Consider the following 18,569-nt stretch of genomic DNA (forward strand, 5'->3'; position numbering starts at 1 on the left):
AGTTTGGGGGGAGCAGGAGGGGAGAATTACTTGCCTGTACTTTTGTAGAGCTTTTCTTTTATAGCGTATAACAGAGACCTTGCTGCTTAGAGGTTAATGTGAAAGACCTTGGTCCCAACAGGAGTGTGATTTCTTTACAGAGGTGATGGGAAAAGAGTTACCTTTTCCTTTCCAAAATAAGGGGGAGTGGGAGGCTTCTGAGCTAAGCCCATGTCAGATTGGAAGCAGATGATCTTAAGGTCCTTTCCAACCTAACCCATTCTATGACTCTACATGAGCAGCCTTGAGGGAAAAGTAGGGGAAACGAAGACACAATACATCACACTGTGGATCTGAGGCTTGTTTGAGCAACTCACTCCTAATTGTGTTCTTATTATGCATCTTCTTCTTTTCCTTCAGCATCCGGTTCTTCATCTTGGCTGTCGTCAAACATTGCCTGGGCTTCTTCTAAAACACCATCTGGATCAGCCAGTTCGATCTGAATAGAAAGAATACAAATCATTTATGCAGTGTAATTGAAGAAGCGTAAGGTTTTATAGATCTTGATTACTCGAGCAGCAACAGAGAAGCTCCCATGTATTAGGATTTTTTATTGCTGCCTTTCAGTTGCTGTTCTAGAAGCATGCTACACTTCCCTAATTTTATTGGCATGCTGAACATCACTTCATCTTCTTGGAATAGCTCTGTGTGAAGGGGACTGAGTCTCCTTTAACAAAAGATATATTCTTCGCCCTTATAGTTTCAAAAGGTGATTACAGTCACCCAAGTGAGTGTTAAGGCTCCTGTTAAAGCAAGAGCCTGGAATCGAGTAACCAGACTGTGACTGGATGTAGATTCTTGAGGGGGAAATGCCAAAGCCCTGGGGGCAATGTGTCATCTCACTCCGACCTGCTTCTATATCCTGATGCTTTCTGAGGGGTTCGTGTGAATGGTGGTCTTTCAGGTGGAAGATGTCCAGGTTTCTTACTGATGTTGTTAGGCTTTCTGAAGCCTTGGCTTCAGTAATTACAAGAGCAAATATCCCAAGTCCACCATGTTGTGTCTTTCCCCATCTCTGCAGTCATGTTTAAATTCTGCCTTGATGCAACCCCATCATCTATGCACTGGATTCCTTCAAAACTGATGACATTTGCCCTCTAGTTTTCAGGCATTTTCTGTCCTGTGCATCCCCCTCTGCTCCCTTTTCCTCCAGATGAGGGGACACACTGATGCTTCTCCCATGAAGAAGCTCAAATCCTCACCTTGGCCTCTTGCAGGCAAAAGCTATTTAGTGCATGTCTGATGTGGGCAGTTTCTAACATTGGCCCTACTCATTCTTTAACAGCTGCTTGTGACAGTAATTTAACAAAAGGTTTATGAAAATCTGAAGTCAATTATCCTTCTTTTATCTGTTACTTCCTTCATATTCTGAAATCAATAAATCTCTTCCCCTGGAAAGCTCAATAACGGCCGTGAAAGCTGATGCTTTCTTTTTGCTTAGAGAGCAGAAGTGGGTCATAACTTGGTCTCTGTGGAGTTAAATAAACAGCTGGGGTTGAGCATCCTGCCTTGGCAAAATACTGACCCCTCCCAGGCTGTTTGGTGGGTTGTTGAGGCAGTTCTTGGGTGACCTTTAACAAATCTTATCAGATACATATTTTTAGCTGCAAAAGTACTGCTCTTTTCACTCTTTTTGCAAAACAGAGATTGTTTTCTCCCCAGTGAATATTTGGTGTTTGTTATTCTGTGCTGCTGTGGGTGTGCCTAGTACTTACAGGATTAGTTGGCTTGTCAAAAATGCCTGTGCTCAAAGGGCCCTTGCTATAGAAACCAGTCTTGAAAAAAGAAGGGTAGATGTAACAGCTCTAAGCTTTTCACAGCCTGTGTGTGCTCAGTATCATCTGCAACAACCTTGTTCCTGGAGCAGATGAGGAAGGGAGGCAGCTTTTACCTGCCATGGGGCTGTGCCATTCCCTGTGTTATGGACTGTGTCCTGGTTATCCAGTGAGGTTCTGCTTGGCTCTAAGCAAAGAGGAGCTTCCCCACCTATATCCTGCAGTAACTATCCCTTGGAATATAAAGCCTGTTTCACATGTGCAGCACAGGCTGTGGGCACTGAAGCTGAGACTTCTGGCTACTTGGACCCCTCCCCTGTCTGTTCCATACTGATCCCAGTCCCTGCTCTCCTCTGAGGGCATGGAGCTGGGGATAGGCTCTCCTAATCCTCTCATTCCTGCACCAAAGTGGTGTGATGGCCCAGCATGCCGCATGCCTTACTGGGAGGAGACAGGACCAGCTCTTCCTCTACAGCCCCTGTCAGCCTTAAGGGAAAAGGGGAGTGGAGGCTGTTGGCTCTCAGACACCCGGCTGAGATGTGACCTTGGGGTAAGGTGGGCAGCTACATGCACCTCTCTAGCCATGGGGCTGCTGGATGTGGGTGAGCCCCTGACTAGCCCAGGTAAAGGAAACGGCTGACACTGGCATTGCAGCCACACACATTTCAGCTTGGTTTCGTTGGCTTTAGCACTTTGGCTTGCTGAAACCATCTGGATTTGACGTAAATCCCACTATTGTCTCTGCCTCTATTGTCCCTGTTTCCTTTGTGCTGCTCCAAGTCTCTAAGCAGTTCTGGTGCATGAGAACTGCATTTTTTCAGATGTAGGTGAGTGGGAGGCTCCAGCAGTGGCTGATGAGTTGTTGTCCCTACAGGGCAATTTAGGACATTGCTGGCCAAAAGACACTGAGCACACGCCCCGTGAGCTGGGAATCCCATGGGAGCACTCACTTGAAGAGTGAAATGCTACCTGGAGAGCTTACCCAAGCACTCAGGAATGCAACATCACCAGCAAAACCAAGATTTCCAATTACCTTTGGGATTGGATATTGAGTAGGGGCAGGAGCTTCATCTTTGTTGAAGTCAATCACAAGTCCACATTTTGGCCTATCTGATTTCCAGATACCTTCCAACAGCTGCCCCTTATCCAAGTAGAAATATATCCCTGGGCCATGCTTTTTTCCATTTTTCCAGCTTCCTTCGTACCGATGTTCATTGGCTGCAATTAAATACATGAACAGACCATGAAATTTGCACCATTTCTTTAAAAGGCTACAAGCAAAATCGACCAACACAGGGAATGGACAGAAGAGGAAATGTGCTTAGCTCCTCTTAGTAACTTTAAGGGGGCTCTATTTGCTGGGCCACTGAGGGAGGAAAGGCTGTGGAAGGAGCCCACACTTGCCTGCTTGGCACACAAACTGTGTTCGCTTGCTTTGTTCTTCTCACAGTGATAGAATTTTTTTGCTGATATATGGAGCTCAGGGTAAGGGAGTAGTCACTGAGTCACTCTTTACAGCATGGGAAATTATAGGATGTAAGTTTTAGGTTTGTCACTGCAACAAATCATGCAGGATCTGTGGCTTGAAAAGGTTTGCTTGTCTGGGCATGGAACAGCAGCACTGTCTGACTGTTGTCCAGTCAAAATAATCTTGATTTCAAAGAATACTTGTAGCTATGTTTTTCCTCAATGAATTACAGGGCAAGAACTGCTGAGTGTCTGAATGGTTCAGGCAATCAGTTACAGGCTCTTTTTCCAGCTTTCTCAGTATTTTCCTGCAAGTTGAGAAAGGATTTTTTAAGGCTCTGTGCTGCTCTCCAGGATGCTGGTTGAGAAGGGTCACCACAGCCATGGTAATGTTTTGGCTTGGGATACATCCAGGCCACCTTGTTGTCACTATGAGAGTCCTCTGCTGTCCCCTTCTTCTACATACAGTGTTTCTAAGCCAAAAACCATGGGGATTTCTGACTGAGTTGTTTAGTGGAAAGATCTGTGGGTCTTAGCTGAACTTGGCCATTCTTTGTGGCAAGAGCTGGCCAAAATATCAGGGCACCCCACACAGTGCCACAGAGGTAGCTGGGGACTGCCAGGCTCCTCAGGCAGGAGCTGGTTTACAGGCTGGAGCCATGGCAGTGGTTATCTTCAGCTTGGATCTGGTGATGTGCTTATGTGCAACACCAACCTGCCCTGCCCACTGATGGGAGCAACTTCTGTTCTCCAGCCACTGACATCTCGGACACCACCAAAATCACAGACCTGGCTATGATGGAGGGACCACTGAATGCCCTGGCTGCACCATGGCACCTGCCTGCCCCCTCCACTCTCCTCCTAGAGCATCCAAGAGCTGCATTGCTCTCTACTGAGATCCCTGCTGATGTGCAATGTTCTGGTTTAAAAGCCATTTGGCACTGGTCTGTAGCAGAGCAGCGCTCCCAGCCAAGCTCACCCTCGCCAGGCACGCTGCCACTGTAAGCAATTCAATCTTGAGCTGCAGCTCATCATGACCTCCGCTGAAGGAACTCGGTTCCTTTCAACATCTCAAAGCTGCAGGCACGTGGGCACACTTCCAGCAGGCTGAGCTGAATATATTGAAGTTGTGGGTATGAAATAATTGCTCTGGCTAATTTTAACCAAAAGGAATCTAGCTTGTAAGTGGCTCCAGGCTATGCTGGAGGCAACCAGGCTCTGAAATTGTTCATCAGCTGCAGCTCAGCCTGCAGGGGTTTTAAGGTTATAGCAATGACTTTGATGGGAACAAAGCAGATCAGTGGAAGGAGTGACCCCCGGAAGTGGGTGCTGACTTCATCTGGATGAGCCATCAGTCCGAAGTGACTTTACAGTCAGCAGAGAGAACACATTCATGCCTGTGATGTGCAGTCAAGGTCGTGCTCATTCCTCCCAGCTGCTTTGCTTAGGTAATTACCAGCCTTGAGATCACTTTCAAGCAAAAAATAGTATAGATGAATAATAAGAGAATATTTATCCAAATGTCCCTGGAATGCTGAGCTTGGTATTACAGAGGATTGGGATTCTTGGCTTTCTTTGCAGGAAAAATGTGTTAAACTCCATGCAAAATAAGGGGAGGGAAAAAAACTCCAAATTCCTATTTTTATGCTGAGATAGCCCCAACATTCCCAATCTGTAATGTGCTCAGTGTTATTTCTGGGAAGGGACTGTGTACTCCTTGAGACAAGGAGGCACAAAAGCACAAAATGCAATCAGTTCCAAGTAATGTTAAGTTTGATGGCTTTGCAATGGAAAACAACTGCAGTGCTTGAAGGTAGTTGACATAATTTCAGGTACTTAGGACCTTAGTACAAAAGGTGTAAGAAAAGCAGAATAGAAAAACAGGACCTGGGGAGTATCTGGGACTAGCAGATGTCCAGGATGGGCACAGTAAAACTAACTGGTAAGTAGAAGGACAGGGTGATTGCTATGTTCGTGGTGTTAATAAACCCATTAAGCTGGTGTAAACATCTACTGGGGTGTATCCAGGACTAGCAGATGTCCAGGATGGGAGCAGTTAAACTAGCTGATGAGTAGAAGGACAAGGTAATTGCTACATCTGTAACGTTAATGATGCTGGTTATGAAGATTGGTGGGAAAAGTAAAGGACCCTTAAAGGCCACCATCACATTTTTGTATGCACGCGGGAAACTTTCTGGAAAATGATGTAAATCATGTGTATGCCCAGTGACCATATAAGGATGACCTGTATAGCAATACGGGGACACACGTTAGGAGGAGCTATCTGCCGTGTCTCCCGGGGCAGCAATATAGAATACCTGCTCATCAACTTGAAACTCTGTTGGCGAGTTTGTTCCTGGAGTTTTCTCTGAATCACCCTGAAACCCCTGAGTTCACTCAACATGAGCCAGTGTTGGAAGTAAGAGAGGGGATGGAGTGAACTCAGAAAGAAAACTTTTTTTTTTTCTACGCTGGAAACTGGACTCTTTGGTATGCACCAGTTAGAAAGCATGTCTGGCAAAGTACCTGGCTTGAAAAGAGAGATTTCTTTGCCTTAACAGTACGTTATCTCTAACCCTAAGCATCCCGGTCATTTAAATGTAAATCACAGCAAAACCAAGCTTTCAGGCATGTGGGCTTGAGCTGGCCCTTGTGCAGCTTGCCATGCCTCAACCCAGGAGGAAAATACAACATGGAGCAGGCACAACCCTGGTGCAAGGCTGCAGCAGGAGATGTGATGTAGCATACAGAAATCCGGATGGCAGAGAGAACAGCAGGGAGCAGGCAGATTCCTGGGGTGAGGACGATTGGTACTTACCTAGATGCAGCGTTCCCTGCCCGTGGGGCTTGTCCAAGAGCCATTGTCCCTCATAGACAGATCCATTCAGGTAATTCATCCGTCCCCAGCCACTCCTCAGTTCAGCACTCCACTCACCCTCATAGCGCTCCCCATTGGGGTAGATCATCAGCCCATAGCCCTGGAAATCAGCACAGATATAACTATTAGGATCCTCTGTATTGACAGAGTTGGTGTTCAATTTCGGGATTATCACTGTCTTGATACACTACTCCTGTGCTTGTTGCTCTGTCACATGGCTGCTGGCAGCCCAGCTGGGTGGCTGGTCTTGTGTTGAAGGAAACAAGAGGTGGTGGTATGGGATTTTTGGGGCAAGTGGTTTTATTCCCATGACAAAACCACAGGTTTATATCTCATTGTGTTATTATTGACACAATTGCCACTAATATTTAGCTAAAAGCAAGTTCTGCTAGCATGTAAACTGGCCTGGGATAGGCCGCATTAAAAAGAAACTCTCAACATGGGGAGCTCATGCCTTTCAACCTTCATTTCCTACTGGGACACACCAGGCTTGCTACTGCCTGGTGTGTCCCAGGCCAGGCAACTCCTTCCCCTGGCGCTGGGCACACCAAAGTTCTCTTACCATCTCCTCCATCTGTACCCTCCAAAGCAGTAATGTCCTAAAGAGCCCCTCACTTTGCTTCCTACTTCCCAAGGAACTAGAGCCAGGCCTGAAGGCTGCCTGTGGTGTGACCAGCCAGCTCAGGCAGCACTGCCATGTGTGGCTCCCCCAAGCCAGGCCAGGCACCACGGGGCAGGCAGCATCACAGCAATGAATATACCCTGTGATATTACAAGAGACTGGAGCTATAGAGCTGCATGCCAATTAGAAGGCTACGGTTTTAAGAGCAGACACAAAGGTGAACACAAGTATCATTCCTACAAGGATTTTGCACGAGATTGCAGTTATTTTACCAGATGACTTCCTCATTATGTTCCCTTTAAAAAAAAAAGTGATTTATGTGACAGGCTTATTTTCCAAAAGAACTCATGTTATTTGTCTAATGTGCTGTAAAAGGTACATTTTCCTGCAGCACTTATAACACAGGTTCCTCCAACTGCTTCAAGGATGAGAGGAATGAAAGGGATGGGTGGGGAGGGTTAAGATATGGAATATGAAACCTCTTATCCTGCTTGTCCAGGCTTCAGGAGAGTCTGAGCAGTGATCACTGCTCTTTGGTAGCTGGAGAGAGGTTGGGGCTGTAGCCTGATCACCAGGGATGGGTGGGATGAGCTCCCCTCCAGTGGGGACACAGAGGGCAATGGTGTGTTCTCAGCCACACTTGGCTGTTTATGAATGATGGATATTTACTCCTGAAGCTTCCTGAGCTTTCTGTAGGTTCAGACTAAGATTTAAAGAAAACCCAAGCCTGGAGGAAAGGCTGTTCCCATAGCTTCTACCTGGAGACACGCTGATGCTTCCCTACTGCCAGACGTGGGACACAGTGCAGCTCTTGCAGCATCCGACATGGAGAAACGAGTAACAGCAGGAGCAGTGAGTTGGGGAGGGCAGGGAAAGAGGGCTTAAAGACCAGAGCTTTTACTCTTGCTTTCATTTCCTTTTTTCCCACCCATTTATTTAGCCAACCCCCCTCAATTCAGCCTCAGTATTGGAAAAATTAGTATTTTACGTGATCTTTTTGGACATGTGCACCTGCCTCTTCCCCATGTTTTGGGGAACACTGCTTCAGCACTGGCATGCACAGGAAATATCACTTACACATTTTTGGTCGTTTTCCCACCAGCCTGTGTACACCCTCTTGTATTGCTTGGTTACAGGGTCAGGAATGCTGTATGAGCCATAACCATCGCGCTTCCCAAACTTCCAGTCACCGCTGTAAATAGCTCCAGTGCTTTTCCATTTCTGGATGCCTTTGCCTATTTACCAAACAAGTAGAACAATGGGATTGTTATGAGAAGGGATTGTTAGGAGAAGGGATTACAGGGCTGCCTTCCTACAGTTCCATCCCAGTCGAGGCAGCACTCCCTGAACCAAGACAGGTTTAGGTCTGGGATTAGGTTTAGCTTCCCAAGTTGGAACCATCATTAATCTTGATCAGGGGCTTCCTGTGTGTCCTTTGCTGAATGCACTTAAATCTTTCCAAACCTCAATTTACTGCCTGTAAACAAGCCTGTCCTGCTCTGGCACTCAGGGCTCGGTCAGGGCCTCTTTCCCCTTCTCTGTCTCCTGCAGAACCTGCCACAGCTTGAGGATACATGAATATTCCTGTAGCCAAGTCAGGAACCAGGAGAGCTCCAGGGACTGTGCAGCCAAGGCACATGCCGGTATGTGGAGCTGACTGCAGCTTGCTGTGTTTGCAGAGGATTTTTAGACATTATAACCTAGATATTTTGAGTAATTGCCTCTGAGTGCATGTAAAAGCTCTTCAAGTTACCATTCAGAAGTATTTCTGAGTACACTTTTCCATGACATATATCAAAACCATATAGAGATACATGAATGAATGCTCTTCCAGGAGCATATACAAACCCTGATCACTCCCTGCCTCTAGGAACAGGCTAAGACACCTAAATTGGTACTCTTCCTCAAAATGATGCATCTTACCATGTTTCAAGTTGTCTTGCCATTCTCCGGTGTACTTATCTCCATTTGCATCATAAACTGTATGTCTTAATCCATGTTTCTGTGCTTTCCGGTCCCGTTCATGCCAGAGAGGCTCTCTAGTTCTTGTTTTTTTTACAGCAGGCATATTGTTCCTGGCTGGAGAGAAAAACAAACTGTTGTTAGCAATAAATTCGAAATTACTAAGTCAGGTACAAGCAGAACAGTCTATTTGTGAGCTCTGTTTCAATATTCACGCAAGTCAGTAACTGATGTTTTGGAGGGGTAAGTAAAACAGAACAAACAGAAGGTATCTAAAGATACCAAAGTACAAACCAGCACTGTCTGAAAACAGGCTCACAGCACAGCCTGGCCTGCTACGAGATCTTAAATAAGTCTCAGCAGGTCGAGTCTGTGGTGGGTATCAATCTCTGTGCCTGCCAGACGCCTTGGGAAGCACAGGGAAGAGCGGCCTCTCCTCTGTACAGCTGAAACCTTGCTGGGCTCCTTCCCATGGCTGCTCCTCCAATGGCTCTGCATGAAGCAGAAGCAGTCATTTAATCAAACTGGAAAATGATTCGTTTGCTAGGAAATATCTCAGGCCATTGGAAAGCATTCATGAAATGGAGCAGGTCAGAGAGTTGCCAGTGTCCCTGGGGCCACCAGGAGCTGGGACACTTCAGATGCCCAGCAGCAATGTAGCTAAACCTCTTTTACTGCTACAAATATCCTGCAGGTATCTGGTTAAGAGGGGTTAAACCCACAATGTTTCTATGTACCACGAGGCTGCAGCTTGGCCAGGGCAGGATAAGCAAGCTGCCAGAGGTGGTCTCCTACAAACCATGCATAAAACGCCACAAAGTGGCTGTAGACACAAAAAGTAAGTTTCTATGAAGGCTGACAACACCCAGAGCTTGGCTGGAGCTGGCTGGGTGGGTGGGATGCCCTCTGATTTTGACTCCCCGGCTCTCCCTCCTGTCCTGAGCTTCTGGTAACACAGAACCACGCGGTCGCTCGCTCACTCCCCCCCACTTCTGCCTCCCCCCACTCCCGGACGGATGGGGAGGAAAACAGAACGTAAGTCCCGCGGGTTGAGATAAGAACAGTCCGGTAACTCAGGTATAATACAAAACTACTACTACCACCACCAACAACAACAATAGCAATGATAAGGGAAGACACCAAAGGGAGAGAAAGCAACTGCTCACCACCGGTCGACACGCAACCGTACCCTATCGGCGATCTAGCACTTCCGGGTACCGACCCCAGCTTATATACGGGGCATGACGTACAGTGGGATGGACTTAGGCTAGTTTGGGTCAGGTGGTCTCTCTGCTTCTTCCCGGCTTTCCCTCCTCCCTGGCGGAGCGGGAGATTGAGAAAGTACTGGGTCGGAGTAAACATCGCTTAGCAACAACTGAAAACATCGGTGCTACCAGCGTTGTTCCAAGACTGAAGTCGGAAACACAGCATTGCACCAGCACTTCTTAGTGAAGGAGAAAAATGACTGCTGCTGCTGAACCCAGGACAGATCTATCCAGTGATTTTGTTGTTTCTCTCCTTTCTTAGAGCAGAGCTCACATGCCTGCTGTGCTGTGAAGCCAGCATGGGTGAAAGCATGGGAGCCTGGGAGGAGAGGGGAAAGGAGGGGTTTTTGGATCCTTGCTAGGCGAGAAAAGCTAGAAGTTTTAACTAAGAAAATACAGTTTGTGTTCATCCTCAGTTCTCCACGTGGCTGTGGAAATGGTCATTCAACAGCTACTTGGAGGGATATCATTGTTAAAAAATGTACTTCTGTGTCCATGATGAGCCTTCCCCCCCATAAAACGCAGCTGAGTTGTGATTCGGAGAAGACTCCAGGAACAAACTCGCCAACGGAGTTTCAAGTTGACAAGCAGGTATTCTTTATTGCGGCGCCGGGAGACACGGGGGATAGCTCCTCCTAACGTGTGTCCCCGAATTGCTATACAGGTCATCCTTATATGGTTACTGAGCCTATTACATCATTTTCCAAAAGGTTTCCGGCATGCATACAAAAATGTGGTGGTCTTTAAGGGTCGTTTACTTTTCCCAACAAGCTTAATTAACATTACAGACATAGCAATCATCCTGGCCTTCTACTTATCAGTTAGTTTAACTGCTCTCATCCTGGACATCTGCTAGTCCCAGATACTCCCCATCCCAGGTCCTGTCCTCCTATTCTGCTTTTCTCACACCTTTTGTACTGAGGCCCTAAGGGCCTGAAACTATGTCAACTACCTCCAAGCACCGCAGTTATTTTCCATTACAAAGCCATCAAACTTAACATTACTTAGAACTGATTGCATTTTGTACTTTTGTGCCTCCTTGTCTCAGTTGGGCAGTGCGTGTCCCACATGGCTCCTTCCCATGGGGCTGGGGGAGTGCAGGAAGGGCGGGGGACATGCCTGGGTGATGGCTTGTCAGCTCGGACCCAGGGAGGGGTAAGGGTTCTTGTGGTCATTCCTCTTTTAGCTGTCCAACCTCAAGGAGAGGGGGGAAATTGAAGACCACCATATTGCCAGCCCTTGAAGCAGATGGTTTGGGGATGGCATTGTCTGCGATAGCAGAGGAGGATTTGGCAACTGAAGTCCCCTGGCCATGTCGCTCACCTGACTACGATGGTTTGAGGGCACCGAGGTCAGGATCTGTCCCTTGTAATGATGGAGTTGCAGCCTGCTTCAGAGGATGGTCTTTCTGCAGTGCAAACACAGGATACATCACAGCTGTGTTATAAAAATCTAGCCAATCTGTTTTAATTGATTTTTATTATAATTAATATCGAGAGACAAGAAGCAAGCAGCACTGGGTGCATCGGGGAGTCTCCACTCCGCCTGAGACGCACAAGGGGAACTTCTGGGGATAGTCTCTTTTTGGTTTCCCGAGCTTCTTGGGTTTCAGCCAATCCTGTTGTCTTCCTTTCCCAGGCTTCTTCAGCCAATCCTGTTGTCTTCTTTTCCCGGGTTTCTCCACCTGTTGCTGGGGTCTTGTCTCCAGGTGAAGAAATATTATGTCTATCACAAGTCTGACTGCCATCTTAGCCCCCATAAATTCCACTCCTTATGTGTTTATTTGTTCAGCACACAGATTTCACAACTTTCTGTAGCAGGACATATCTCTAAGTTACCTACCCCCCCCCCCCCCGTTTCTAAGAACATTCATGCAATTTAAACAATGAACAAAACATTTCTTTGCACAATATTGCAGTTGACCCAGGGGAATTATTCCCCTGTTTCTTCTTCCTCCTCACTGTGGTATTGACAGGGACACTTATCATACCCTTTGCACATAGCACAATGATCACAAGGGATTCCATCTCCACACAAAGTGCAATGATCACTAGGACCCCTGAGTTGCTGACATGAATCACTCTGATGTAACTCACAGCTGCTAAGTTCCTCCTTCACCTCTGTGCGCTGCAACCCCTCGAGAAGGGGGCTCTTGACAATATTTGTCAAGGGCCAGGGGGTTGCAGAATGGAGAGCTGTATGTTTTCATCTCATTTCTGACTTCCCCTTGCTGAGGGAGCAGAAGAGCCAAACTACAGCTGCATGCACTCACCCCAACATGGTCTATGACACCCAAGTATCTCATGGCTGTGAAGAGAGACATCCTCACCACATCCAGATGGGAGCATCACCGCCCCACCACCGCATCTGACCACTTCTTTAGCTCAAACCTTAGGATTTAAAAACCCCAGGGATGATTCCCAGCTGCAGGGGCAGCCACAGCACCCCACTATGCCCTCTAAGGCACAGCTGACACTGAGCACCCAGGGCTTTGCAGGCTGCTGGGAGCCAACTTTGTTTGCTAAATCCCTTTCCAAGTTTATGACAGTGATGCCAGGTTTGTGTAAGTGATAACGTAACTGGTATTTGTCACCCTGGATGTTTTTAGCCACCCACTGCAAGGGTGTGGGGAAGCTGGCAGCGAGAACTGGCAGTGCAAGGTCGCTCCAACCTCCCAGCAGTGGCTGCAGCTCTCAGTGCTGACAGCTAGAGGCTGCTCCTCCCATGTGTTTCTGCAGCTGACGCTGCGCTTGGGGGTGATCTTACAGAGCCCCGTGTCCTCCTCCAGACAGTGCTCTGAGTTTCATCAGGTCTCTGTTAAATGCAGCTTCAGTTGGCACAGCCTGCAGGAAGCCTATTTTTTTCCGTCTTTTCACAGAACGCCAGAGCAATGTGATTATCTAACAACTATACTTTTTTTCCATCTTATATCTTAACGAAGAGCAAGATGGAGAATACACCTGGCTCCATAGAAGGGGCAGCACCCTGCCTGCCACCACACCGCATCCCCGCCTGCAACCTCTGCACCAGCTCTGCCTGACCATTACCCAGGCCTGGGTGAGTTCACCCCACGCACTGACCCCCACACCACACCATTGTCCTGCGCCAGAGTCCCTTTGCCGGCAGCCTCCGTCGCAGCCGAACCCCCCCCAGCCACTCCTCGGCCTCATGGCGGTGCCTCTGTGTGGAAAGCTCAGGCTGCCGGAGCAGCTATGGGAGCGGACGATGGGGAAAGCCCATGTGCTCAGTTTGAAAAGCACCTTCAAGTCTGGCACACCCCAAAAGCCACCCTATGGACACTGACCTGCGCTGGGTTCAGGCTGGGTGCTGCGGCTGTATCGTCAGGGTCGTCATAGCAACTCTGCCAGGCTCCTGCGCGAAGGGTCATGGGAGCGGCTGGATTGCGGCTGCGGATGGAGATGGATGTGGTGGTACATGGGGAGCACGAGGGATGGAGCCGGAGCCGTTAAGCGCACGCCACTCTGTGGAACTGTGTGTTTGATAGTTAAGGATTATCTGCAGGATATGAAAAGCTGATAAGGACCAAGTGTTTCACCTCTGCTTGTTCTTTTTAGTACGTGCAGCAGCAGAAGGCTGGAAATGAAAGCACTGATTACAGTACTGATGGGTAACAAAGAAATCAGCCTTGCAAATGTCAGAAGACAAAGGAGAACCCACCTGAAAATGCACATCAGAATGCTTAAAAGAGAAATCTGAATAAATCTGACACTAATTCCCACATCCATTACCCTTCTCCATTACCCAGTCCCAGAGAGCAGGAGTTGCTATTATGGTCTTGTGGGTGTCTGTAATAATCTTCCCTAACAGGTAATTAACAGTGCATATTTCAAATATAAACCAAAGTTCTTGTGTCACTCCCATGAGCCAAAGGTGCTTGTTTATTCCCATCCTTTTACCACATTTTTGGTACGCAACACGGTGTACCAGGATGGATGGTTAGATGCAGGCTGGATGGTAGAAATTTTGAGATAGGTGGGGGACGTTGGAGCCTCTGCAGAGGTGGGATACAGCTTGGTATTCCCTGATGGGTACCCATTTGCCATCTTCAGTGTCTGTAGTATTAAAGGTGGCTTAAACACTGTATCCACACTTGAGTAGGACAGAAGGTGCTCAGGAGGGGATGGTGCATGCTGGGGTAACGTGCAGTTTCAACTGGAAGCAGGGAAAGATCTTTCAGGTTTGATGGCAACAGGGAGTAACAGGGAATATGGGAAATAGTGAAACTGTAAGGCTGTTTCATCCAGGACTGTCTCTGCTGCAGTCAGGATGGGCAGAGGATTTGCTGGTGCAGCTGGATGGCTCTGCATCTCCCTGAATCCAGGGATGCAGGATGCAGGTGGAAGTCAAAGACTTCTCTAAACAGGAAAACCAAACAGAAAACTATGGAAGTTGACGAAGTTAGGAAATACTTATACAAGAGAAAATATTTCCTGTTATTAAAAATGAAATGAAGATGCTCAGGAAGGATTTATTCCCACTCATCCACTTAAACATGCTCTGGTTTTGGGCAGAGCCTAAGAATTACTGAGGACAATCATTCCTGTGTTTTCCTGTGGCCAGTTGTATGGGGGAGAGTGGGGACAGGGGGTTGTGAAGGAAATGAGAGAAACCCATGAGGGAGAAGAAAAAATGCTTACTGCAGCCCAAAAACTACAGCCTTAAATTACAACCAGAAATAGCCCCTTCAGGAAAAGTACGATTTTGAATATTTCAGCCCTGTATTGCACTGCAGTAAACTGAGGGTTTGTCAGTTGAAATAATCAGCTCATTCAGCCCATTTAACTTGTTTATTTTTAAACAGCACAGGCTGCCCGAGGTTTTTGAACTGCAAGTCCAAGCTATGTATCACCCAGCCACAGCTTTTGCTGACCAAAATTATAGACATGTTTGAAACTCAATAAATATTTACTTGATCCATGACTTACAGAAATACAGACTGATAGTGGCAGAGGAAAAGGGTCAAACAAACCCAGCTTGGCATTATTTAGGGTGGAAGTTATATGAATATCTGTGGACTTACGGTATGGTCATCAGGAGCTGTTATTCTGACTCAGCTGCATTGAACTCATATACTGAATCCACCAAGTTTCCGGCCTCTTTCCTGGTGGGATCCATCACCACCACTCAGCAATAATGGTACTGATTGGATCAGTGGAGCCTGGCTGGCGTCGGATGGTGCCCAGTTGAATGACTCACGTGAAATGAATACCTCATTTTATGTAAGTGATTGGTTTCCCCTTTGCCTAAAAATTAATAATGACACTGAGAACAGTTGTGTTCAAATACAACCTCAAAAACACTTGATTGCTCGGGAAGGTCAGATTCGTCGTTCATGTATACTTGTCACTATTCCAGGAATAAAAGGGGACGAATATCAATTTAATAAAACATCCTGGGCCAGGCAACTTCCTGATCTCTCTCATTGTAGACTTAGCAAATCTACCTCACCTATGACATGGAATGCGTGCCTGGGAAGGTATCCTAGAAATCAAACACCAGCAATGGATGCAGTGATCAGTTGGGACCCTTATGGACAATTATAGGATAGAGAACTAAATACCACAGTACCCTTCGGTAAACATAACCACAGTTTGGCATAGCATAACAGGGTATCAGCAGGAGCCGTGTTGCAATTTTTTGAGTCTTTAAATGATGCAGCATCAGCTTTGCAAACACATATTTGGAGACTGAGTTTTGCCTTTATGGAAAGGCAATTGAAACATTTTATATTTATGTAATGTCATAGCCAATGTAACAAAAGCAACTAAGGAGAATGCTGTTATTTGTGTCACGCATCAGTATATTTTTGCTTTGGCTAAAGATTTAATGATTGTTAGGAAAAATCACTCGTATCATATGAATCTAACTCATGTAAGTTATCACACAGGTGTCTCTAACCATATTAGAAGGCAATCTTTTAAAAATCTGATTGTATTATGAAGACGATCTGAAATGTGGATTCCTGTGAATTTAACAAATTGTGGATTCAATAAAATGTGGATTCCTGTGTCATTGGGAAGAAAGTGATGGGTTAAGTCATTTTGCTAGGATATTACAGGAAGAATTAGGTTCCCCTAGAAAAAGAGTAAAGAGTTTTCTAGAATGCTTAATATTTGCCATTGTATCCGCCATCGTTATTTTAACCTCTACCTCAGCGGCAATAGCAGCCTTAACTGAGTCCATTTGAACAGCAGAAACGGTAAGAGAGGTATTGACTGATATCATATCAGAATTACAAACACAGGAAAATACTGATGAAGAAATATTGGCTCAATTACAAGCATTAGAAACAGCTGTCGTGTGGATAGCAGATCGGCAGTCAGCCATGTAAACGCAATTGTCTTTGCAATGTGATTGGGAACATAGAGCAGGAGAAATGTGTGTTGCATCCTTACCCTGGAATGAATCAGAACACAGCTGGGAGGCCGTTAAACAACACTTACAAGGAGCCTCTGACTTTTCCTTGCAAACAAATATTCAATTGTCGCATGATTTCGAGGCCACTGCAAAAAGAAGGGTCAAAATCCAGGTCATGATGGGCTGGGAGGAGAACTTGGTTTTGCTTTGGTGCAATTTCCTTTGTTCCAGCTTTTTCAGCCAAAATTAGGCCCCAAATCTCCTTCTTGGCTGGTTTTAAATGATTATTTTTAAAACTGCTTTCTTGTTTTACTCTCATAGACCTTGACCACTGAGGAGCACCAGCCCAGCTTCCTCCACCTGGGATTGATGTAGCTTCAGTTCTGTTGCTGTTCGTACCATTGTTGCTTCAGTTGTCTGGCATTTGATTAAACTCTACATTTATTAAGACCAAAAAGAAGCTCTTAAAACAGTCGTTGTAAATCATACTTTTGCTTAGCCCATGAATCTGCCAATACAATTCATTGCAATAGACTTTCAGCTCTCAACTTTCTTCCAGGTTGGACACACTGAAGAGCAAACTGAGCAATGGGGAGGGTGTGTGGGGAAACATGCCCAGAAACACTTCATTTGTGGAGCAAGGTCCCACGACATGTGATGTTTAAAGAGGAAGGGCTTTTTTCAGTTACATAAACCCAAAGGACCTCAGTATTCTGAAACCAGTCATTTCTGCAGTGAAAGGAGGCAGCTGCTCCAAGCTAAGTTTGGTCTCACAAAGCTTGGGGAATCACCCAAGTGAAATGCCCAAACCAACTGAAAACTGACAGAATCAATAACTTAAGTTTATTTTGGGAACTTTGTAGAATAAATAGAAGGAAAATGTTTAGAGGAACATATGTTGGAATTCTTTAAAGGTGAGAAATGTGACAACAACATACTGTGGAAGTAGGATGCTCAGATGTGTGTCTTACTGCTGCTATATTCCAAAGAAAAGCCAGAGGAAGAGGTGGGAGGGTCTTGGACACCAACCAAGTGTATGTCAGGTTTAGCTGGATCAGCACCGAGTGGGTACAACACTGAAGGAGTTACCCCACCACTCTGTTTCTAAGACTTACTATTAGCAGGGTTTAGGACGAATAGGAAGAAGTGGAAGGTTTGAGATGTAAATGTCTCTGGTTGACTTCGGATTCAGAGGCAGCCTTGTGGGAAAGGGTTTCTTTCCAAGTCTCCCCTCCTTTTTGGTGGGAGCAGCTCTCCCAGGGTACAAACCACGTTGGGCTGCAGTTTTCCACAGGCTTTCTGGATTAGCGAGTATCCTCTTCCTTTCCGCAGGCTCTGCGTTAAAGGAGAGCGCTGATCTGAAAACTCGGTGCAAAGTTAAAGAATGAACGTTTATTAAGGTTATTTGAGCCTCTTCTTTCAAGAAATCTGGATTTGGAGCATGTTTGAGTTGTGGAATGAAAAACTGCAGAAGTTGATAGTTAAATAAAATGAACGCTGAGAATGTGGATATGGGAATGTCAGTCACTCAGGGCTATAGCCAGTGATACATAACTGATGTGATATTTTATTTAATAACTCCTAGCTCAGAAATTAGAGTCCTTTTAAAATTGATAAACGTAATTAAAATATGTAATTTCTATTCCTGTCATGTCAAACTACGTTCATCATAATAAACAAATTCTCTAGATCAAGTTAAAAGAATTCACTGTTATTTTACCTTGCTTTGGTTTTATTCCAGAAGATGTGATTGAAATAATGAGATTATACAAACAGCTGTGATCTCCCAGGAGGTAGAAAGACATCACAGGCTCAGCTGAGGGGAGCGATGGTCGAGGGAAGCGTGGCTGAGGGGAGCATGGCTGAGGGGAGCGTGGCTGAGGGGAACGATGGGTGAGGGAAGCTATGGCTGAGGGGAGCGTGGGTGAGGGGAGCGATGGCTGAGGGGAACAATGGCTGAGGGGAACAATGGCTGAGGGGAACGATGGCTGAGGGGAGCATGGCTGAGGGGAGCGATGGCTGAGGGGAGCATGGCTGAGGGGAGCGATGGCTGAGGGGAGCTATGGCTGAGGGGAACGATGGGTGAGGGGAGCTATGGCTGAGGGGAACGTGGGTGAGGGGAGCGATGGCTGAGGGGAACGATGGCTGAGGGGAGCTATGGCTGAGGGGAACGTGGGTGAGGG

At 46.4% G+C, this 18,569-nt stretch overlaps 1 protein-coding gene across 2 annotated transcripts; it reads right to left on the reverse strand.

Annotated features, from left to right (window-relative positions):
- Window positions 1–327: 327 nt before the first annotated feature.
- MORN3 (MORN repeat containing 3) lies at window positions 328–13,454 on the reverse strand. Of its 2 annotated transcripts, XM_061466293.1 has the most exons (7): window positions 13,313–13,454; window positions 11,332–11,416; window positions 8,705–8,860; window positions 7,859–8,016; window positions 6,100–6,259; window positions 2,848–3,032; window positions 328–478 (listed from the first exon to the last, which is right to left on the reverse strand). In XM_061466293.1, the coding sequence occupies exons 3-7, from the start codon at window positions 8,847–8,849 to the stop codon at window positions 374–376; spliced, it is 753 nt and encodes a 250-aa protein (XP_061322277.1). In that variant the 5' UTR covers window positions 8,850–8,860; window positions 11,332–11,416; window positions 13,313–13,454; the 3' UTR covers window positions 328–373. The 2 variants fall into 2 exon arrangements, with proteins under 2 accessions (XP_061322277.1, XP_061322279.1); XM_061466295.1 differs by lacking the exon at window positions 11,332–11,416 and having other exon boundaries at window positions 13,313–13,448.
- Window positions 13,455–18,569: the final 5,115 nt, after the last annotated feature.

This window comes from Pezoporus flaviventris, unplaced genomic scaffold (genome assembly GCF_033815535.1).
Source record: "Pezoporus flaviventris isolate CSIRO_AGI_PZ_B2104156 unplaced genomic scaffold, CSIRO_AGI_Pfla_v1 ptg000041l, whole genome shotgun sequence".
Lineage (NCBI taxonomy): Eukaryota > Metazoa > Chordata > Aves > Psittaciformes > Psittacidae > Pezoporus > Pezoporus flaviventris.